The sequence below is a fragment of the Sorex araneus genome, chromosome 1 (genome assembly GCF_027595985.1).
Source record: "Sorex araneus isolate mSorAra2 chromosome 1, mSorAra2.pri, whole genome shotgun sequence".
NCBI classification, from domain to species: Eukaryota; Metazoa; Chordata; class Mammalia; order Eulipotyphla; family Soricidae; genus Sorex; species Sorex araneus.
In genome coordinates, this window is record NC_073302.1 from 328,940,925 (window position 1) to 328,964,619 (window position 23,695).

Consider the following 23,695-nt stretch of genomic DNA (forward strand, 5'->3'; position numbering starts at 1 on the left):
TCTCTCTCTCTCTCTCTCTCTCTCACTTTCTCTCACTCTCTTTCTCCTTGTCTGTCTGTCTACACACACACACACACACACACACACACACACACACACAGGTACGCACACACAGGTTCCACAGCAACAGAGCAAACACATTTCCTCAAGCAAAGTAAAGGGACCAATAGGAATGGACCACGTACTACACACATTGTAACGGAATCCCAGAGAGGGGGACTAGTCAACTATGGGAACTGTAAGGTGACCCTGAGATGCGGCCAAAGCACTTCAGTCTTGTACTATGGCCTGAGGATGCATTAGGTGTTATGATAGTCACATTGAGTGTGAGTTTATGAGACTGGTGGATGATTGTCGGGTCTGGACTGAATAACCCTATTGCTTATGCACAGGTGATTACCTATAGTGCATTTAGAAAAGCCCACTAAGGGGTGCAAGACTGCAATGGGGAATCTTGGTATAATGAGTGTTAATGAGGCGGAGATCATATTACGAGGAGTAGCAATGAGGTGTGTGAACTGAGTACAGGAGTTGGGCCATTGGCTCATGCTTGGAGTCAGAAAACTCTTGTTGTTCTTTGTACTTCTCATTTGTTTCCCAGGTAGTAGAACCCCATTTGTTAACCCCTGTCTCCTCAACTTTGTCTCCAACTTACTTTCCCATCTCGCTGTTCGCCTCTAAAATTAACCCCTGACTAAGGCTTCTAACAACAGGGAGAGTGTCCCTTGAGCACTTGGACAGTGCTCTCCACGGGATGACTATTTTAGCAATGAATAGTAAACATTACCTGGCCAGACCTTAGTCACGCAGGCAACTGGCTTTAGACATCTACTTAGCATCACCTACTCATTAACCTACTCAGGTTGTCCTCGTTAGGACTTTTCACTTAGAATACCATTAGAGCCGTCTTATACTGTATTTTTAGCATCTTATATAAACTTCCCCACAAATGCCCAAGTTATATAAGCAGCCCTCCCCACCCCCCCAGACTTTTCTCCAGCCTCTCAAAGATTTACAATAGAGGCAAGTAGTGTGTGTGTGTGTGTGTGTGTGTGTGTGTGTGTGTGTGTGTGTGTGTGTGTTTTGGGGCAAAGAGAGATCCCTGCCTAGTGACTGATTTTGTCCACGTCCCAGAGAAGGGACCGGTTCTCCTCTGGACCGGGCTGGGTGTGCGCCCACACGCGGTGCCTCGGAGCTCTCCCCTTCTATTCTCAGCCTTCCCCTTCTGCAGTTACATTTTCATCAGGTGTCAAGTTGCCGAGTTCTCCCGCCCCGGGAGACTCTCTGCCTTCTCTCTTTGTGTTCAAACAAACCCCGGAGGGCTGCTGTAAGTCACCCGAGTTCCGGTTCCCCCCTTTTTACTGATGGCAAATGAGGCCCATGGAAATCAGGTGATTTCTCAGAAGGCAGACAGGGCTCAGGAACACCAGATCTCTGCATTCCCTCTTCAGTGTGACTTGATTAAAACCAATAGCTGCTGGGGTCTCAGCTTCCTGAAATATAACATAAGGAGTATGTGAAAGGGGTCGTGACCCCGCCCCCTATCTGTGTTGGATATGAAGATATGGTATCAGATATGATTAGTTTAAACTTTAGATTCTTTGGTTTCCACGCGTGGACCAGGCTTGTTAGCCACTGAAGTGAACCTGTAAGAAAGCATGCTTCTGCGTCGCTCCTTAAAGCTTGAAGTCAGTCTCTCTTTTTCAATGGTGAGAATGTGAGGAAACAAATGGTAAATTCACCCACGGCAGGAAAAAGAAAGGGAAAAAAAAAAAAAGAGTCTCAAATACACATCTTTAGCTGACTCTTGTACTAGGAAAGCACTGTTACATTATTTTTAAATAGGAGTTTACCTAACTATATCAGGAAAAATCTCCTTCTGGAGTGGAGGGAGGGGGTGGGGGGGCGGGAGGGGAGGGACGGCAGGGATACGCAGGGAATGGTGGTGATAAGCATTTTCCAAATTAGGAAACAGATATGCTTTTCTTCTTACTCGCTTACATAACTGATCTATTTTAGAAGACAACACTGGAAAACTGAAATGAAATACAAATCTCATGATTTTACTACTTTGTGAGCAAAGACACCAACATGAAACTCTTGGAGGAAAAGAGTGGAGAGTTCCCCACCCCACCAGAATCCCGCCGAGGAGGTGGTGGGGAGGTGGGCGGGGCGGGGGTCCGGCGGGGCTGTTTTGCAAGATTTCCCTTTTCTCCATCGACTGAGTCGGCTGGACTGGGTGAGTCAGAGTCCAAAGTCCACATTTTAGAAAATGAATGAAGAAGAGAGAGCCTAATTTTCCTCTCCTCTGAATTTAAAGAGCGGTTGCCTGGGAGTGCGTGTCCTCTTTTGCTGGCACAGAATGTCTAAAGTGGGACCTGTCCTAAAGCCTAGGATTGTTTTGCTCCAGACTTCCTGATTCAGAGGGAAACTGTGCACACAAAGGCCAGAGAGGCAGTTCAGCCTCTTACATAAATAAGTTACATAAATGAGAACCAGTTATGTAAATGTATAAACCAGCAAACATGAATTATAGCCATTCACAAATGCCAAGGAGAGCAAAGCAAGATTCCCTCCCATGCTCCATAGTTACCCCTCCCCCAGCCCCCCCCCCCCCGCCCCGCTGTCCTAATTGTACCATTTTTTTTTTCCCACTCCAGAATCAAGCGGTGATTGTCACATCAGGGAAAGGAGTGCCCAAGGACAAATGGTACTTCTTCCTTTCTGAACCATGCATTTTACTTTTGAAGACATGCCTTAAAACTTGATTTAAACTACTTGCTAAGAAATTTATGCATGTCTATCAATGATCAATAATTCTTATGTGCTCCTAAACACGTTTAGAATTAACTATTTATTGTACAAGGCACTGTGATGGAAACATCTCACAAGAGTTAACGTCATGGACATTATATCTGCATATTTGTTGTGCCGCTCGCTGTGGTTTCAAATTTCAAAGGAGCACGAAGACTTTCTTAGTACAGGAAGGTAATAATTTAGGAGGTCAGGGCTAGGTTTAAGGTGATGCTGCTAAATGAATCCAAATATTTCCCACCCTCCAAATGATTAGAGCTTTGTCCTAGTCTTCTTGGACGCAGCAAATCTCTTATCTTTTCTAAAGTAACACAATTTGCTCTTTGTGTAGTAACTAAAGCAATTTTGAGCCTAATGGTCTGTTTCGAATTATAAGGGAGATTAATTAAAAGTTAGCTAATTTCAGACATAGCAAATTCAAGTTAACATCCCTCTTAGCAGCTTTTCTTTTGAAAATCCATGTGCACTATTTCTAATACAATAGTGTGATGCTTTAAATGTAGGTATTCTGAACCCCCCTGTAATACTGTTGTGTGATTTGAGGCAAGTAGTCTTCTCTTTGGGGGCCATTGTTTCTAATCTTTGAAATAAAGTTGTAAGTCACTTTTGTGTCCTGCATTTGTCTATAAATATTTTATTATACCCAGAGCCCGTAAACGCAGCGCATCAAGTTTAAAGGAAATATAATCCATCACATAAAAACGGGATCTTTTTTTCTTTTGACTGCACAACAGCAGACCCTGTGTGGGTTGGAGGGTCAGGGTGGTGAAATAAGCTCGGGGAAAAGTATTGATTCTGGTGTTTTCGCTTTTAAAACGCTAGATCCAGATCTTAGCCAATGGCGGGGCAGTGACGAGCGGTGGCGAGTAGAGCCGACACCTCGAGAACCTGTGGGTGTCCTCACTCAAGCTGGGGGGCGTGGGGGACCATGGCGCAGAATTTTAATTAGGCGATTCGGCTGTCACTTGCCCTCTAGGGATTCCCCTGGGAACCGTGGGGGGGGGGAGGGGGTGTTGTTCCTTAAGTTGATTAATTCTGGATTTAAGTCAGAATTAAGCCAGACGGGGAGTGACTATCCTGCGGCCTCGGCTTCTACCAAGTGCGCTAGCGATTTGGGTCAGAAGTTTGGGTCGGAAATCACGAAACGGCAGGTTCGGTCGGGCCGGGAGGGGGCGGGTCCCCATTCAGCCGGGCGGGTGTGTCTCGGGGAGCGTGGACCGGCGGGACCACAGTTCCCCGAGGCCGCGCGTCCGGCCGCGGGGCGCTCACGACCCGGGACTTAGGAGGGAGACCCAGACAGGTAGGGGGGGGCTCCCGGGGAAGTTGCGGAGGGCGGGGAGGGGGCGCGGGGGGAGACGGAGGGTGCGTCTCTTTCGGGCTTTGTTCGCGACCGAGCCAGGCCCAGCTCGGAGAGGCCAATTAGATCCCCGCTGGGGGATCATCTGACTTCGCGTCCCTCGCCAGGAGGGGCTTCGGCAGGGGCGGGGCGCGGCCGCCGGCTCCTGCGGGACCCGGCGGCGGGCGCTGCGGGGGAGTCCCGGGCTCGGCCGCCAGGCTCCGCCCCGCGGGGCTTCCCGGGCGCGCGCCGCCCCGCCGTGTCCGCGCGCCACGCCCCCCTGCTCGCGGGCCGCGTGCGGAGCCGCGCGCCCCGGAGGCTCCGGGACCGTGGCGGGCGGCGGCGGCGGCGGCGGCGGCGGCGGGCGGAGCAGCAGCCCTCGCGGGCCATGTCTTCTCCGGCCGTGGCGAGGAACTCCTCGGGAGGGAGCCGAGCGACGGGCCCCCGGCCGCGGGGCCGGAGCCGCTTTTGGGAAGTGGGCGGCGGCGGCGGCCGCGGCGAGCGGCTGGAGCGCGCGGCCGCCGAGTCGGAGCGTTGGGAGCTGCTGCTCCGCCGGGGCGAACTGCTGGCGCTGGGCGGCCACCTGAAGGCAGCGCTGGAGGCGTACGCGGCGGCGCTGCGCCGCGGGGCCCCGGTCAGGCCCGAGTGCCTGGGCACCCTGGTGGACTGCCTGGTGTTCAATTACCGGCTCCGCCACGGGCTGGGCTGGAGCGCGCCGGCGGCCGCGGCGGAGCCGGGCGCGGGCGGGCTGCTCAGCTGCTCGGGCTGCCGGGGCTTCCTGAGCGAGCCGGTGACCGTGCCCTGTGGCCACAGCTACTGCCGCCGCTGCCTGCGCAGGGAGCTGCGCGCCCGCTGCCGCCTGTGCCGGGACCGGCTGCCGCCCGCCGCCGCCGAGGCGAGCGCCCCGCGGCCGCCGCCTCTGGCCGCCGCCATCGCCGCGTCGAGCTTCCGCACCAGCGTCGTGCTCAACCACCTGGCCGAGAAGTGGTTCCCGGGCCAGCGCGAGCGAGCCCGGGCCGCCGGCCGGCTCGGGGAGCTGCTGCACCAGGGCCGCTACCGGGAGGCCCTGGCCGCCGCCTGCGAGGCGCTGCGAGCAGGTGACGGCGCGGGATGCGGCGCGGACCCGGCCCACCTCCCCCCCCCCACCCCGCCCCGGTCCCCGTCCCCATCCCGCCACGCGCGACGCCCCCCGCCTCTCGCCGAGCACCCGCGACCCCACCCCGGCCGACGCCCGGGGCGGCGGGGCTCGGGGTCCTCGACGGGGTGGAAGGGGGGCGGCGCCCCGGGGTGCTTCGGTCACAATGGGGATCGCCCTTGGAGCCGACGGTGACGCGGCGCGGGGAGGGGCGCCCCGGCGCGGGGTTCCCCCCGCTTTTAGGCCCCAGCAGCGGGCGAACGGGCGGGCGGGAGCACCTGGAGCCGGGAGCGGGGTGGCCCGGGCGAGGTGGGCAGCAGCGCGCGGGCGGGGGTGGGAGTTGGGTGGCCCGAGCACGGCTCGCCGCTTCCTCTTTCCGGGAAGGGGCCGCTCTTTGGGGATCCGCCGCGGGGAAACTCCAGCCCGGGAGGGGTTCGAGGATCGCCCCCCTCCCCGCCCCCCGCCCCCGAGCTGAGGCTTAAGGCGTGCAACGTCTCCCGACGTCTCCCATAAAAGTCACCGGGGCAATTGGAAGCCGCGGGAGGGCGGAATTGCATAAGCGGGGGGTGGGGGGGCGTTGTGTAACGGGTGACGTCCGGTGGGCGTGGCGGGAGCGCGGCGCCCGCACCCCGCGGGTCCCCGCGCCGCGGTCGGGTCTCGGAACCGCCTGGGGAGGTGCTCGACTCGGCCCGGGGCCGGCCAGCCGGGGCGCCGCGCGCGGGTTGGTGTAACCTGCCGGTTTCGAATCACGCTCTTGGCATCAGCTCCTGGGCGCTCACTTTCGAATACCCTTAGTTCCCGGGAAGGCAGGGCCGGTCGGGGTTTTCGTCTCCATCCTGCCCTTGGGCCCAGGCCTCCGCAGAGGGGCTTTTGTCTGCGCCCCCGCCCCCACCCCCACCCCGTCACAGCACTTTGGGTCTCCTTACCCAGAGTAATGCTTTTTGTCCTAAGATGCTTTTTTTTTTTTTTTTTTTTTTTTTTTTAAGAACTGAGAAGCAACATTGCCCAAAACTCTGGACAGTGAGAGCTGGATTTTTAGATCCGCGTTTCTCAACCGGGGCACTTTATTGCCCTTCTCCCCGCCTGTCTGGAACAATATCTGGAGGCATTTTTGGTTGTCACCCTGGTGAGGGTGGTGCTAGTACATCTTGTGGGTAGAGGCCAGGGAAGCTGCTGAACGTCGTCCAATGCACAGGACAGTCGCCCACACAGTTATCAGGCTCCAAACGTCAGTAGTGGCCTGTCACACGCCCGCGATAAATAAGCGGTGTATCAAGATGAGTGTTGCCATGGAATAATACTTGAGAAGAATCAAGGAAATGTCTAAAATAGAAACTGATGTTAGGTGTTAAGTAAATTTATGATCTCAGTAACAAAGTCTCTTCTTGAGCTCTTTCATCCTAAGTGCTTAGTCATTTCCATCCAGTGACTATTGTTATTTAATAGAGGTAGGGTTGAAATCACAAACTGGCATTTTTCATATTCTTTCAGTATCTGTGTGCGGAGGAGGCAGTTATAAAATGGACGTGAATGATCGCCCGGAACAAAAGAGAACTTTGAAATAAAACATTCTGGTACAGACAACTCTGGGTAATTTGAGTGCCAGAGTAGGGAACCTTGACTTGGCTGTGGCTTGTACCTTAGCTATGACCTAATTCTAAACCCATCTCCAAGGTAGGGCCATGAAGTCACTTACCCGGGCAAGGCAGCTCGGAGACAACAGGTTCTCAAGGGTTGGAGGAGTCAGTCTTGTCTTTCTCACTTACCCACTGAAGATAGTTAACAGATTTTCAAGGAAGTCAAGGAAGTTTTTCTTAAAAAAAAAAACAAAAAAAAACTTAGAATAAAGGATTAAATTTACAAGAAAGCTTGAATAAGATGAATTACCAGGATTTAAGTTATTTGACCTTTTGAATTGTACTTTTCATAAGAATTCAGATTGTAAGCTGTGGAGGAAGAACAGTGAGTACATTTGCTCATTAGAGTCTAGCTTAACATTTTATGACCAATAAAGACCCTCCAAATAGGCGTTCTGTGTTTTCAGCTGGCATAGACGGTACATGGGAGTTCAACTACTTAGTCAGCTTTTGCAGATCTAGAACCCAAGTCTCCCAATTTCTGCTTCATTAACCCATTTCTCCTCATTTTTTGCTTTTTAAAAAATACATAAATTCCCATGCTAGAAAATGTGTCTAGTACTATTGAGGATAGTTCTTTTTAATTCCTGCAATTTGTGGTGCAAAGCAGGAGGGGAAAACCCTTCGGATTAATAAATTAGTTAAGTGTCAGTATTACGTATTTATCAACATAAAGGCACGAATGAAAATAACAGTAAGAACACTCAAATCTATAGTTAGCCAATAACTTTTAAGAGTTTGCTAGGCATTTGAAATGTTTTTTATGTAATTGTACAACTATAGTTCTCAATGATGCTTTCATTATTGTTGACACGAAAAAACCTTCACTGTAATTTCTTCATATGATTCTTAAAATGAAACAAGTAAATACTATTAGCTAGAAAAATAGATCTAGTCTACAGTTAGCCCACACACATCCAAATTTATCCCTGTCAACAAGAAAGGAAAGCTTGGAAACCTTTGCCAAAACCAGAAGTTTCCCATTGAGATTACATAAGTTTCTGTTGAATTGAAATATATTTAGATAACATTTAATCCATTGATCTTTTGGTATTAACTTTCAGATGTTTCATAACTTTCTGTCTTTTTAGTATTTAAAGGTATTATGTAAAAGTCTTTTCTGTATTGAATCCTGAGTCTGTTGAAATGATCCCACTTTGCCATGTTGTTTCCCTTTTATTTTTAGTGAGTTTTTACACTGTTTTGCTGCCTCCCTGTGTACAACACCCTCCCAACAACGAAGACAACAGAACAACCTATTTAATTTATACGGTGTACTGGTACAAAAAAAATAAAAGTTAGGACGGGAGAACATTTTATTTAAAATAGTTTATTAGAGAAGGAAGGTCTTGTCTTTAATACAGTCTGTACTCTTACCAGGTATTTCTACATTCATTCTGTCATTTGATCTTCATGAAGAATCCTATGGAATACTATTTTCTTCGGAAGTCAATGAAGGGGCCTGGTTTTACCTTTGATTTTAGATATTAAAATTGAAGAGAGAGGTGCAGTGTGACCTAATACTTATAGCTGGGTGCGCTGGCCTCTGAATAATTTTGTGTGTGTTTGTGTGTGGACTGAATATGGATTCCACTGCTGCTCCATCATCTGTTTTGGTTTTCTTCCTTGAAAACTAAAAGTTCCTGCCACATAACTAGAAACTAATAAGAGCAGCCTCTTAGGCCTGTTGTGAGAATTATGTGAATCCAAACATGTAAAGTGCTTTGAGTGGTACGGAGTATATGCCCAATAATTATCAAGCTATTGAAAATGTAAAAGCTGTGCTACAGCTAGATGATTTAGCTAGAATTGAAATCTTAACCATAGTAATTTTAAGTCCCGATCTTTACTTTCTACCACACTAATACTATATATTACCAAAGATAGATTAAATCCTGATTTTAGCCCCACAAGTTAGTAACACTTTTGCGTAAGCTAAATAAATAAGGTTAAGTACTTCTGCAAAGTTTTGATTAAAAAAGAGTACTCAAATTATATGTGAATACCAAAACCATTTAAAGAAAATTGGCAGTAGGGTTTTTAATATGTTCAACTCAACAAGGTTGATGTGAAGAGTTGTGAATCTAATTACTAAAAATTTATTCCCTAACTTACTCCAAAAAAGAATTTGAAAGGTAAACATTGGCATTTATTTAATTTTACAGTTTATGAAATGTTTTCACTTCTATTATTGTAACCGACTGTTATAAAGATCATGTGAGATAGGAGGGCAAGAATTGGGACTTGAATGAATAGATCAAGAGCACCTAGAATTCTCAATAAATTTTTGCCCCTTAAAAATAAATTTTTTTTTTTTTTTTTTTTTTTTGCTTTTTGGGTCACACCTGGCGATGCACAGGGGTTACTCCTGGCTCTGTACTCATGTACTCAGGAATTACCCCTGGCCGTGCTCAGGGGACCATATGGGATGCTGGGATTTGAACCCGGGTCGGCCGCGTGCAAGGCAAACGCCCTACCCGCTGTGCTATCTCTCCAGCCCCTAAAAATAAGTTTTTAAGGGGCTCCCGGAAAGCCAGGAGCCAGCTCAGTGACTTGGAACTAGGTGAGTCCCCAAGTCAGATTGGGAGTTTGGACTGGGAGCCTTTTGCCTGCAAAGCGTGCTCTGGCCTCCAGCCTTTCCTGCTCTCTCCCCAGGAGACCTCCTGGTGAGTAACCAGGTCAGAAATGGGAGTTAGAAACACGGATGCTGTGTCTGAGTGTACAGTTGATTTTACCAAGTTGTCATATAAAATATTGTAATATCAACATAAGTAATAGTAAGTGTATTTCTGTGAGCTTGTGTTTAGGCAGAGGACTGTTCTCATAGGAGCCTTCGGATGTAGCCGTCATCATGTTGTAGGTGAGGAGATTGGGGTCCAGAATTAGGGAAAGTGGATCAGAAAGGAATCCAGCGGTTGCACTCCTAGTTACTAGATCAGATTACAATTTGAGCTTCATTAACCAGCCAGTAGTTGGTGGCTTTTAGTTTAACATGCTAACCAAGGCTCATATAACTGACCTTATTGTAGCACTGTCCTCTCGTTGCTCATCTATTTGCTCGAGTGGGCACCAGTAACGTTACATTGTGAGACGTTACTGTTCTTGGCATATCGAATACACTATGGGTAGCTTGCCCGGCTCTCGGAGAGGGATGAAGGAATCGAGCCCAGGTGGGCCTCGTGCAAGGCAAACGCCCTACCCACTGTGCTACTGCTCAGTAATCAAAGCAAAATAAGAGCAGAAAAAAGTTGGTATTTTGAAATTCCTGAGGTGCCTCGGTATATCTATTTTTGGGGGTGGAAGGGTGAGGGGGCAGGAGGTTGTGGAGGTGTGGAGGTGTTTGGGCCTTACCTGGCTCTACACTCAAGGATTACTCCTGGAGATGCTTGGATGAAAGCCAGGTCACATGTGCAAGGCCAGTGCCTCACCCTAACAGTTAGGCTGTCTTTGTGGCCCTCAAGACAGGGAAGCACAGCTTTGGTGAAAGCTTGCTCCTCAGCCAGCGAAGGCCTGGGGGAACTCAAAACTAGTGTTCTCAGATGGGTGGCATTTCTTTCAGCTAACAAAAAAGAAAAAGTGCTAACAACCCGTAACTGTTGGGTCCTGGGAGAAAACAGGAGCATGAATTGAGGAGTGTGAGGAGACAGATCTTAATAAATTTCTTCTAGTTCAGCAAACATTTGTGAAAGCCAGGATTTGAGGACAGAAAAACAGGAAATAAAGGAGGAGCTCAGAAATAGATTTCAAAATTAGCTGCTCCAAGCACTCTGGCCACATTCTAACACTTAAATTGTGCTCACATTTAAAATTCAAAATTTAAAAATTTGCTGAGCCCTAAGTCCTAAGTTCTTTGCATATGTTAACTTTTATCTCAGGTAACCCATTAAATAGCTGAACAGCAGGCACACTGTAGCCAGACTGTCTGGGGTAGAATCATGAATTCTCCACTTAATTGTTTGATCTTGGCCAAGTTACTTTAAATTCTGCTGGGTTTCCTTGCCTATAAAAGTGTGGATAGCATTAGACCCACAGAGGGTTATTCCAAAGGTCATAAGTCACTTAACAGTACATGGTGACTTTTAAAAAAAAAATAAAATTCTTAATATTATCGCTGAGGAGGCTGAGGTACAGAGGTGTTGAAACCAGAGGGCCTCAGGTCACAGGAAGTAGAGGACCCAGAAATTGAACCCTGGGAGTATGACTTCCAGCCATGAATGAAAGATAAATCGACTTCAAGTCATGGATTGAACTCAGGGATATGGCTCTGGGGGATGGGGAGTGAGTGGGAACCCAGATTAGAGGGAGGGAGAGTGGTATGGCAGTGGTAGGGCTGGAGGGAACCTCTGAGCGGAGGGAGGCAGTGTGAGCTATGAGCAGACGAGGCTCATCCCGCTCATCCTGCTCATGAGGTATTGGTTGGGTCTTCAGGTGGGAGACTGAACGGGAATAGGAAGTAGACTGGAGGGATGGGCAGGAGCCAGGCATGGAGAAATGGTGTTTAATTTGTAAGTGGTAAGGCCACAGGCAGGGGAAAGCTGAAGGCAGGAGGATGAGTTAGCAGAGCTTACTTCAGTGGCATTAAAGAGGTTTGGGAGTCTGTGTGTCTGTGAGTTGGACGAGCAAGGGCAGACTTGGGAAACAGATGGAACTGAAAAAGTTGGGAGCTTGCTTTGGGGGTAACTGAGATAGTACTTTTTCTGGGGAAAAAAATGCTGTACATTGAACAGTTGTAAATGTGATGAATCTGAACTTAGGGTAAAAAATCAGGACGGGGCCTGAGAGATAGTACAGCAGGTAAGATGCTTGTCTTGCACGTGTCCAACCAGGGTTCAATCGCTGGCACCCGATGTGGTCCCCTGAACCCACCAGGAGTGATCCTGAGTACAGCTGGGTGTGGCCCCCAGACAGAATCAATAGTATCAGGACTGATGACTCAAGTCTGGGAGTTACATCAGGTCTAGTTACTGCAGACCCAGATCACGTCTTTTAACTCTTCTTCAGCACCCGAGTCTGTGTCAGGCATTGGCTAGGCACATTGGCTTACCTGACTGACGGAAGAGTGGTGACTTGTCCACCCCTCACGGGCCACTAAGCATAGAATGGACACTTGATTCCTCAGACCCAAGACAGTGACAGCCCAGGCTGATTGCTCTTCTCCACAGATGCCTTTTGTGAATGTTCATGTGATCAGCCGGTGTTGTTTATGCTTCCGGTGATTCAGAAGGGCCCTAGTTGATTCATTTTGGCCCCACACTTCCCTTTTCTAAAATAAAAGCTACAGTCCAGAAGTGCTTGGTCGCTGGGGAGCACTGCTCCGTGTGGCTGTGAGGGCTTGAGGGTTTGGTGCTTTCCACTGGTGATGGGACCCCGGGAGCTTCGGCCAGCCACACTGTGGCGGGTGGGAGTGGGAGAGCAGGTGCATGTGTGCCGACACCTAAGCTTTATCCCTGGGCCCATTTAGCTCCTTTTAAGCATTAAAAGTTGGGAGTAAAAAAGTCAGGTGACTCTTGTGTTTTTAATAAACATATTGGGAGTTTTAATCTATCTGGAGTGTTTTTCCCTTCCGAATATTGCCATTCCAAATAAGTATCCCATTGATGTCTGAAGCTCTCAATGAATTTTAGGGAATTGGTGAATAGAGGCTTAAAATATGACCCTCTTATCACCACTATTCAGGGTATATTTCTATTCCTGTAGACACTCACTTTTTTGGCTTTGCTTTGGGGCCACAGCTGGTGGTGATCTGGGCTCACTCTGGGCAGGGTTGGGGGTTGCACCCAGGTCAGCTGTGTGCATGGCTAGTGCCTTGCCTGCGGTATCATCACTCGGGCCCCTTCATTAACTTTTAAGGCTCCCCCCCTTCTTTTGGGGGAGTCTCAATGACTTGATTGTTTCTGCATTGAGGAGGAGAGAGAATATTGTCTTTTTTCACTTGATGGCGGTGGAAACGTCTGGTATAGATTGGCTGAATCTTCTCACTCCCCTCTGTGTACTGTGAAGACAGTAATCCACAGCTGTGATACTGGTTCTCAATGGGTGCTGTGTCGGGTGTGGCACTGTGGGAAGCCTGTGAGAGACAAAACTGGAAACAGAACCAGAAAGCCCAGCGAGGGGGTCCGGGAGTGGAATGGGCTGGAGAGGGAGACTGGCTGTCAAGAGATTGCTCCTGGAAGAACCTCAACTGTGGAGAGAGGGGTGCATGTCATGTCCAGAGCTACACATCTTTCCCCCATTTTGGGTGGGAGTGGATTTTCCTGGGGCACGTCATTGTTCCCTTGCCAGGGCCCCAGGGCATGGTCTGCACTGGGCGTTGCTAGGGGTGGAACTGAGGCAGGCTGCATGCACAGGTGTGGGCCTTAATGGCCGTCTCGTGTCCCTACAGCGTAAGGGTTTAGATTTGATGCACTCAAGTACTCTTGGACTGTCCCACAATACTGCTCATGTTCTCGTTTCCAGGTGTGCTTACATGATGCTGTTTCACAGTATAGTAAACATTTCTCATTAGATTGCAAGTTCCTCAAAGGTAGGGGTAGTCTTGGTTGAGCACCTATGAGCTCTACCTACCATCTACCTTTACACTAGGACCTCTCTTTTTTTTTCAAAAAGATTTTTTTGAGTTTTTTATTTGTCTTTTGTTTGGGGGCCACACTCAGCGATTGTCAGGGGTGACTCCTGGCTCTGCTCCAGGATTGTTCCTGGCAGGCTCAGAGAATATGGCAGGCACTTTTTTTCCTATTAGGCACTATGGTTCACAATACCGTTACAATAGGGCATCATGCATATCATTTTACCTCCTTTCAGTACCCAGTTCTTGTGAGGATTCTTTAAGGCAGGGTTTCTTCTTTGTGTGGGTGTTGGCAAGGGGGAGGGTGGCCACACCCAGTGGTGCTCAGAGGTTATTCTGGACTCTGCATTCAAGAATTTCTCCTGGCAGTGCTCTGGGCAGACCAATCGTATGAGATTCTGGGGATTAAACCCAAGTTGGCCATGTGCAAGGCAGTCGCCCTGTCCACTGTACTATGGCTCCAATCCCAAGGGGTTTTTAATTCTATTGAATAATTTTATACAGCTTTCAGTTTCTCATGTCATGTTTGTTCAGGTATGATTTCCAGTTACATTGCTTTAGAGTAGAAGACAAAAGAGGACTATTCTTGAAGTACTGAAAATTAGTTTGTTGCTTAGTCTCTAGTTCATAGACTCTGTGTACTTGTAGTAATTGCATATAGGTGACCTAGCTAAGTGTATGCAGTTCTTAATGCCATTGGATTCTGATTTGGTTTCTTATGTGGAGATGTAGTAGATGGTGAGGTTTCTAACACGGGTTTTTCCTTTCAGAAATATTTGAGTGTAAATCTGTTTTGGAACGGTCCAATAGCATTCTTACTAATGGCAGACATTAATTTTTTTGACCTCTTATAAATGCTGACTTTTGCTAACCCATTTTTTTCAGAATCAGGACCACCTCAGTTAGTCTTTTTACCATGGGAATTCCGTATGCATATAGTTCTTTGTAAAGATTTGGAAATTAGAGAATGAAAGTTAAGATTTGTAATATAAAGCCAATTACTAAGACTAGTATCATTAACTTTGTAAAATGCCCTATTTTGAAAAAATGTGAAATATATATATTTTAATTTTGGAGGCTTCCCACATGATTCTGAGGGCCACTCCTGTGATGTTTGGCTAACCATGCCAGATGGCTAAAAACTTAGTCCCAAGAATATGGTGCAGCTTGGGCCCCCAGGTACCAGGGACCAACAGGCAGGGTTACCCCAGCAGTGCTCAGTCTTCAGGGCTCCATCCGGTGATGGATGTGGGCCATGTGGTGCTGGGGATAGACTTTGTATTATCTTCCCAGTTCCCAAACCTTATTTTTCAGGGGGGATTATTTGTATTACAAAAACAGTTTAATTGTTGTTGTAAAGTTGTTGTTGTTGTTTTCTCAATCTAGAGACCAACAGTCAAATTCAGTCACAATAGCCATACTCCTGAGCCATTAGGCCGCGTCCAGCAGTGCTGGGGATATGTGGTGTAAGGGATTGAACTCTGGGCTAGTCTTGTGCTCTACCACTGAGACCCTGTTCTTGGACCTAGAAACTAGTCTTAATCAGTTTCTCTTTTAAGTTCTTCTCCTTATAATGATATAGATCAGATAAATGTGTGATCTTGTTGTGTGTGTAGTGCTTGGTTCTCAGCCTTCACTTGAGGGATTAATAAGTCATTGTGAAGTCAGTGGGATGTAGTTTGTGGATTATATGCAGTGCCATTTTGAAAAATACTGAAATTTGTGTCATTTCTTTCAGAGCCCAGCGACCTGACTCTGAAAATTTACAGAGCGGAATCATATGCTGGTCTTCAAGAGTTTAAAGCAGCTGTAGAGGATTTGAATGCAGTTCTCTTTCAGCTGCCAAATTGGCCTGAGGTGAATTTATTGTCCTACATTTACGTAAATTTTAATGTTTAAGCTGTAGGTAACATTGCATACTCAGTTATGGTTAAGGTTCTTAACAGAATAGATTGCTTTACATTTAAAATATATTGAGTTCTAGAAATCTTAAGTTCAGTGTTTTAAGCAGTTGAACCCTTGTGAGAAGTTTTTAAAAAACTTTATTTCTTAGAACTTAATAAGAACCTAAATTCAAGGGACAGAAAGAGTATTATATGAAGGTTCCTTCAAGAGATATGCTTGGCCATATTGTGAAGATGAACCCAGATTGGCCATGAAAGGAGGAGGTTTATTAAAGGAGAACCAGGAGGTCCTAGAGGTTGGGAAATGGATGAGATGTTGCAACAGGATGCAGAAGAGCATTCAGGAGATGATGGCATAGGAGTTGCCATATCCATAGTTGCTTAAAAAGACTAGAGGTCCATCGGTAATATATCCTACATTTCTGAATTCTCCTTTTTTCTTTTTTTTAAATCAAATTGATAGAGCAAATCAGTCTGTTTCCCATACATGTTCTTTAAACCAGAATCTATTTTTATGTAACTTTTTCCTCTGTTCAAAACTATAGCTTTGGGGACAGCATAGTAAGACTTTTAACATTAAGTAAGATGGTCTGGGATGTGGCTCAAGTGGTATAGTACATGTCATTGTTGAGCAAGGCCTTGGGTTCTACCCCGAGTACTGCATTTCTTCCCCCAAGCACCCTGCCAATAGCCCTGGGATAATGATGGGTTGGCCTACACAGCCACAGTAGAAATAAAAATGAGTTTAAAATTATTAATAAGGAAAATGATACAGATTTCATGATGACATTACTGGTTAGCACTAGGCCAGTTTTATTGTATTCATGTGTGTATATGTGTGTGTGTGTGTGTGTGTGTGTGTGTGTGTGTGTGGTGCCATGATTGAACCCAGGGTCTCAAGCATATAAAGTAGGTGCTATACTGCTGAGTTACATCCTTGAACAATGCAAGGCAAATCTGTCGGGTGTAGGGGTTAGAGGGGTCCTTGGGACAGTTGTGGAGGGGAGTGGGCTCTCTGCTGATAGATATTGTTGGAATGATGTATTCACAAAACGTAAAATTAACAGTATTGTAAAGCTCATAACCTCAATGAAAGTGGTTGAGAGGGGGAAGAAAAGAAGAAGGAAGATGGTCTATATACACAATGTTAAAACTGCTAATAAAGGAAAAAACCTCTGGACTTAAAGACACAATGCAATTTGAAATGTGGTTTTAAAGTGATCTGGACCTCAGGAACCCCTTAAGTGCTTCTTTAGGGGTATGCCTTTAAAACATGAGAGTTCAGACTTCCCAGGGAATAAAAATGAGCATTTCTGAATTGATTGTTTATTTTTCTTGTATTGATTATTTTAAGAACAATTGTATCAATAATAGTTGCATGTATGTACTTTTTTGCTTAAAGGTCTACTTCAGGAAAGGAAAAGTACTCCATGAGGCTGGCTTCTTAGGTGATGCCTTACAACTCTTTCTTCAGTGCTTAGCCCTTGATGAAGATTTTGCACCTGCAAAGCTAGAGGTAGAAAAGGTCAGTCTTTACTTCTGGGTCAAGAACCACTTTTAATTCTCATGGGTATCTTATTTTTCTAGTAAATTTATTTTCCCTTTAATTAAAAAAGAACAAAACCGTTTATTATAAATAGTTTAAGGGAAGTCTGAGATACATGTCTTTTTAAATATGCTCGTTAGAAAGTTGAAATAAGACTATATGGAGTCCGCATCTGTGGAATATAAAATAACAGAATGGGAGACTAGCACCCAAGAATAGTAGAGATAAGTACCAGGAGGTTGGCTCCACGGCTTGGAAGCTGGCCTCACATGCTGGGGGAAAAGGCAGCTCAGATAGAGAAGGGAACACCAGGTAAAGTGTGGTTCGAGGACCCACTGGGGATGGGAGATGTGCGCTGAAAGTAGACTATAGATAAAACACGATGGCCACTCAATACCTCTGTTGCACACCACAACACCCAAAAGGAAAGAAAGAACAAAAGGGAATGCCCTGCCATAGAGACGGGGTGGGGGGATGGGACCAGGGGTGGGAGGGATACTGGGATCATCTGGGGTGGAGAATGGGCTCTGGTGGAGGGTTGGGTACCCGAGCATTATATGACTGAAACACAAGCATGAAAAGTTGTAAGTTTATAACTGTACGATTCACTAATGAAAAAAAAAAAGAATATATGGAGTCCATAAGTCAAATTTAGTAGTGATTTGGCAAGTGGTTTTCAAGTTCACATACTTAGTCTATGGACTTCTTACTGCAAATCAGAACAAATCATTCACAGATTTAAGTGTTATTTGTGCTAAGTTAAATTTAGATGTTCCCTAATAGTTTGTTTGATCCAAGACAGACTAATCATTCTTAATTAACCATCGTGTCATGATGTTCCTGCTTAGGAATTTTTATTGACTTTCTTCTCCTTTCATTTAAAGTATAAACTTTGCTTGCTATCTATAGTTGCCAATAATAATGCCCTTGTCTTTCCTTGTTTTTCTGAGTATTTCTTCTGTTATTTTCTCAAGATGTTCTGTGTTATGGGATATTAAATAGCTTAATTAAGGAAAAAGGGAAATGGGGCTCACTGATCAAATAGCTTTGAGGAATATTGGATTAAAAAGTTTTTTTCAGAACACCTCAATTTTTTCTTTGCTATTGTAATAATAGCAGTCAGCCTTGTTATTTCTATCCTCTGGTGCAGGGATTGGACCCAGGACTTAATACGTGCAGGGTATGTGCTCTGCCACATCACAGGCTACGTTCAACTTTTGTTAAATTTACTCACAAAACAATTAGAAAGATTAGAGTATTTGAGATAGCTTTTTATATATTTATGTACACACACACACAAAGATATACCCTAATATAATTGTAATACCTAGACACTATGCTGTCCTCAGTATCCTCAAAACACATCTGTTACTACCTTATTTTGGTATTTCTTAGACTTTTATAAAAATCTTTTTTGGTCAGAATCACCTTTGGTGCATGTTAGGCTCCTAGACTTAGTACAGGCCTTTGGAATGAGAATCTCTGGAATTGGGGCACAGTTTAACAGGCACAGTTTAACCAGGAGAATCTTAGGCACCCTTTTATATGAGAATGTTGAACTTTTTCTCATATCCCTAATTTTTCCTTTTTTCTTCTTGTGTGATATGCAATGCATGTGTGCTCTCAAGCCCCCAAATAGTGCTCAGGGAGCCCTGGGACCCATTTCTGGGCATACGCAGCCAAATGGACCAGATGGCCCCATTCTTGGGCTGGCTATGGGGTATTGTTGGGCCAGTGGTACTGAGGGACGTAGGCACACACTCTGCAGTGCTTGGGGACCTCTTGGACTGCACCCTGTTGTGCTGAGGGTCGCGGGGGGTCATGTGGTGTAGCCATTGAACTTGGGTCTCTGCGTCAAACTCCTGACCATCAGCAGTTTCCTTGTCCCTCTGATGTCTTAGAGTCCAGCTAATCTTGGCACATCCTCTGAGACATGTGTTCGCGTGTAGATCCTAGCCACTAATGTAACCAGAAGATTTTGCTGTTGTTTTTCATGAGTCTTCTTTCTTCGTGTTGTTTCCCGTGTGCTGTTGCAGATGTTTGAAAGTCACACTTTTGCATTTTCCTTGCTGCTGGATAGCCTTATTTTTCTGTAAATAATTTTTTGGTTCACAAGGTGAGGTAAATGCAAAACAACTGGCTATTTGAGATATTTTGGTAAATTGTGGTATTTTCTTTTTAAATCTAACATAATGCATGGATTTCAGAGTTTTGAGAACTTGCACATCGTGGGGCCTGCAGCCCAGTCAAGATACAGAGTATTTCCAGTAGCTAGGAGGAGTTTCCTTATCACCTTCCTGGGAAGCCCTGTCCTCCTGCATCCATGGGCAGATGCTGTCCAAATTTCTATCACAGAGTAGTTTTGCCCTTGCTGGAAATTTAGAGATAAGGGATCATATAAAATGTGTTTTTTTTGTATCAGTTTTTTTCCTGCTTAAACGTATTATTTCTGAGATGCAGCTCTAAAATAAGTAATTTTCATTTTTCACTGCTAACTAAATTTTCCATCAGATGAACATACCACGCTTTGTAGTTGATAGTGATTTTAATTTGTAGTGATTGAACATTCTTGTAGAATTCATTTTGTAGACATGTTTTATGTCTGTTTGGATTCTGTGGGTGTGTGTCAAATAGATTTTTTTTAATCAGATAATATGAAGATATGCACATGTTTTTAAACGTTTGTTCACTAAATGGGGTATTGCTTGAATTCCAGCAGGGATACTTGCTTGCCTTTTTATTTTCATGTTGATGATTCATGAATAATTCTAGTTTTTTGTGTATATGAGGAATAGTATGGCTGAAAAACCAAACCTCTAAATTTAGATTTGAAGAAATACTCATTAAAATGTACATATTAATAAAGTTTATTTGACATCCCCCTCCAATTTGATATCCTCTCATTTCCATTTATACTTCGTGTATCTTACTTGGTTTGAGAGTTTTCTGTATATTCTTTTGCTATTGCTGTTTTTTTTTTTTGGCCGCACCCAGCAATACTCAAGAGTAACTCCAGTCTCCACACTCAGGAATGAGTCCTGGTGGTGCTCGGAGGACTATATGGGATGTTGGGGATTGAGCCCAGGTCAGCCATGTGCAAGACAAGTACTTGCCTTTGGTAAATTGTGGTATCATTTTTAAAACAATCTAATATAATGCACGGATTTTAGAGTTTGGAGAAATTGCACATCCCGGTACTTGCATCCCAGTCAAGATGCCCGCACTATTGTTTTCTACATATTCTTGATAAAAGCATCCAAAAATTGGGAAACTATAGACACCTCCAAGTTTTAACTCCCAACTGTACGGGGAGCTGCCACTTGTTGCTCCCAGCCCAGTGCTGTGCAGCAGTGACTAGGGGTTAGTTGTTTAGTAGGAAGCAAAATTATCATTATATGGAATTTTAGAGATTTGTACTTATAATTCACATGAACACGAAGTTCAACCTTAAGATTTTCATTGAGGTGAAGGTAGGTAAATCATCGTAGGTACAAATTTGCTTTCTCTTATGATCTCGTCTTTATACGATCTTTTTGTATTAAAAATGTACCCTCTACCGTGGTACATTCCCAGTCCACCAATTTAATTACTGCCAGGGCTGCCTTTTGAATCATTTCTCTGTGGAGAATCATTACATGGAGCCTCATTGTGGTTCTGCAAGCCTTTTTAGTACACTTGGCAGTCCTGCTACTTATGTCACCGAGTTCCTTTCCTACTCCTCACACACAATGTCTACTATACATTTTCTTAAAGTTTTAAGTGTTAAATATAGATAATTAGTCTTTTTTGGGTTGATGTTATTTTGAAACCACATTTGACAGTGCTTAGGGCTTACTCCTCCTGGCTCTGTGCTCAGGGGTCACTCTTGGCAAGGCTCAGGGACATCTGGGAGTCAGCCCAGGTTGGCCACATGCAAGGTGAGTGCCCTATTGCTGTACTATGCTCCAGCCCCAAGATAGTGTCTCATAATTTCTTCTTATTTCTACAGATTTTATGTGATTTATTATCACCTGAAAACGTCAACGAAGGCCTGAAGGACTCTTCCTGGAGTTCATTATCGTGTATTAAAAACAAGCCTTGTGACTTTCCTTCAGAAATGGAAGAGTCTAACTCTCCGAGTGAACTTAACCCAGAGCAGGTAAAGGGGGAAGAGTTAGCTGTTTCTTTGCAGGTAAAGGTTCTTTGCTTTCTTTGTTTTAAGGACTTAGAATCGCTGAGGTGCTTTTAACCTATCAGGTCTTCTCTTAGTAGGATTTTGTCTGTTTTGTTTTTATGCTAAAACAGTTTCTTAAAATATTTGTTCATTAAATTTTTTTCTTTTTTTTCTTTTGCTTTTTGGTCACACCTGGAGATGCACAGGGGTTATTCATGGCTCTGCACTCAGGAATTACTCCTGGTGATGCTCAGGGGACTATATGGGATGCTGGGAATCGAACCTAGGTCAGCCGAGTGCAAGGCAAACGTCCTACCTGCTGTGCTATCACTCCAGCCCCATATCCATTACAACTTTAAGATGCCTGCATGTCAAAAAGTTTTTAGTCTTTTAGAAAATGTAGAAGTTTATTTATTGGACTGGAGTGATAGCACAGCGGGTAGGGCATTTTCCTTGCATGCGGCTGACCTAGGTTCGATTCCTCCATCCATCTTGGAGAACCCTTCAAGCTACCAAGAGTATCCCACCCACATGGCAGAGCCTGGCAAGCTACCCATGGCATATACGATATGCCAAAAACAGTAACAAGTCTCACAGTGGCGACATTACTGGTGCCTCCACAAGCAAATCGATGAACAATGGGACAACAGTGCTACAGTGCTATTCTTTGAGTAGGAGCAACTATATTGGCCTGTTGCTTAAACCTCATTATAACATAAATCAGCTTTACAGGCCGGGTTATATAATGGCTGTCCAAAATTATTTACTTGCCAGAGTTTTAATATTAGAAGTCGGTGATGTTAAATGAACAATAAACATTATGAGACATTGAAAATTTATTTTAGTTTGATTCTTGTCAAGCAATGAAGACTTGTTAAGTACATTTTTTTGTTTATTGTACTTTTGTAGAATGAAGAAATACTAGAGATCACGTCAGAGCCTGTCAAGGGAAGCTTGAACCGTGCTCTGTCAGCACAGGCTATAAATTCGACAGAAATGCCTGCCAAAGAGGATTGTCTGAAAAGAGTGTCCTCCGAACCTTTGCTCTCTGTTCAAGAAAAAGGTGTCCTGCTGAAAAGAAAGCTGTCTCTTGTTGAACAGGATATGATTGTGAATGAAGATGGAAGAAATAAGCTTAAAAAGCAAGCAGGTAAAAATTTTGCTCTTATCACTTAAATTATATTTACGTATTTAGAATGGTCTTTATTTTTTTTTTTCTAGAGAAGAAAACCTTGTTTGCTTGTTTTAATAGAAACTCCCAAGGAAGCCTGTACATTTTCACTATCTGATGGTGATATTCCCGAAGAATTAATAGATGTCTCAGATTTTGAGTGTTCTCTCTGCATGAGGTAAGTGTATATCATTTATATTCCTCATAAAAGGAATATCCTATAATTAAACTGTAGACTAGGTAAAAATATTAATAAGCTATGTGCAGTAACAATACGGGAGTAAAAATTATAAAGAAATTTTACTCATAGGTTTACTTTTTATAACTTGGACAAAGTTACAAAAAGTTTCTATTTTAGAAAGTAGGGTCAGTATTTTCATAGTTTCTATCAGTTATTTTAAGAATCAGTGATTTAAATATAAAAAGTATCTGGGGAATTGTAAAAGCCAATAAGTTTCTGTGTAGTGTTATTAAAACATATACATCATTTTAGATTTAAGTGTGGATTTCTTCATGGTTTGTTTTATATGTATTGCAACTACTTGATTGGTTCAACTAATAGTGTTATTCTAGAAAAGTTTGAAGGAACATTTTGCATTTCCATAAGTTGTAGTGAATCAAAGGAAAGTTTAAATGCTGGTCACACATGGCTGGCCAGTACTAGCTTTTTTCCCTAGCAAGTTCCTTTCCACAGAGCATAGGCTGTTCCATCACTGCAAGGCGCCAGTCAGACCAGATGACTTTTAAAGTACCTGTACATCCCATGGTAACTCGAGGAAATTCAGAAGAATCATGTTTCAGGAAAGAGAATGCCAATCAAAATTTTTTTTCTATACTGTTCGCATATTACATATTAGATTAACACTAATGTTTCTTTAGAATCTAGCTATAATTTTTACTGGATTTTTTTTCTTGGTATTTTGGCCACACCTGGCAGTGCTCGGGGCTTACTTGGCTCTGTGCTCAGAGATCACTCCTGTTAGTCTGAGGGACCATATGTGGTGCTGGGTATCAAACCTGGGTCAGCCACAGGCAAGGCAAGTCCCCTACCCACTGTTCTATCTCTCTGTTAAGTCTTACTATCTTTTCATGCTTCTTTTGGTGGGGTGGGCACATCCAGCGGTGCTCAGGGGTCACACCTGACTCTACACTCAGGAATCACTCTCGTGAACTCTGGGACCACGTGGGATAACAGATCTCACCCAGGTCGGCCCTGTGCAAGAAAAGGCCTTAATACGCTGTATGTCTCTTCAGCCACTCTTCATGCTATTTAATGAATTTTGTATAGTAAGACTTTTATGCACTTATTAAGAAAGCTAATTTTAAAGCACTGTAGCACTGTCGTCCTGTTGTTCATCAATTTGCTTGAGCGGACACAAGTAACGTCTCCATTGTGAGACTTTTTGTTACTGTTTTTGACATATCGAATACGCC

General features: G+C 44.8%; 1 protein-coding gene across 1 annotated transcript in view; it reads left to right on the forward strand.

The window, feature by feature from the left end:
* Positions 1 to 4,304: 4,304 nt before the first annotated feature.
* Positions 4,305 to 23,695, forward strand: part of LONRF1 (LON peptidase N-terminal domain and ring finger 1) — a 33,359-nt gene continuing 13,968 nt past the window's right edge. The window contains exons 1-6 of the mRNA XM_055143250.1: positions 4,305 to 5,247; positions 15,226 to 15,344; positions 16,794 to 16,916; positions 20,926 to 21,075; positions 22,000 to 22,240; positions 22,343 to 22,439. Coding sequence (XP_054999225.1) covers positions 4,539 to 5,247; positions 15,226 to 15,344; positions 16,794 to 16,916; positions 20,926 to 21,075; positions 22,000 to 22,240; positions 22,343 to 22,439 — 1,439 coding nt within the window. The 5' untranslated portion in view covers positions 4,305 to 4,538. The remainder of the gene's footprint in view (positions 5,248 to 15,225; positions 15,345 to 16,793; positions 16,917 to 20,925; positions 21,076 to 21,999; positions 22,241 to 22,342; positions 22,440 to 23,695) is intronic.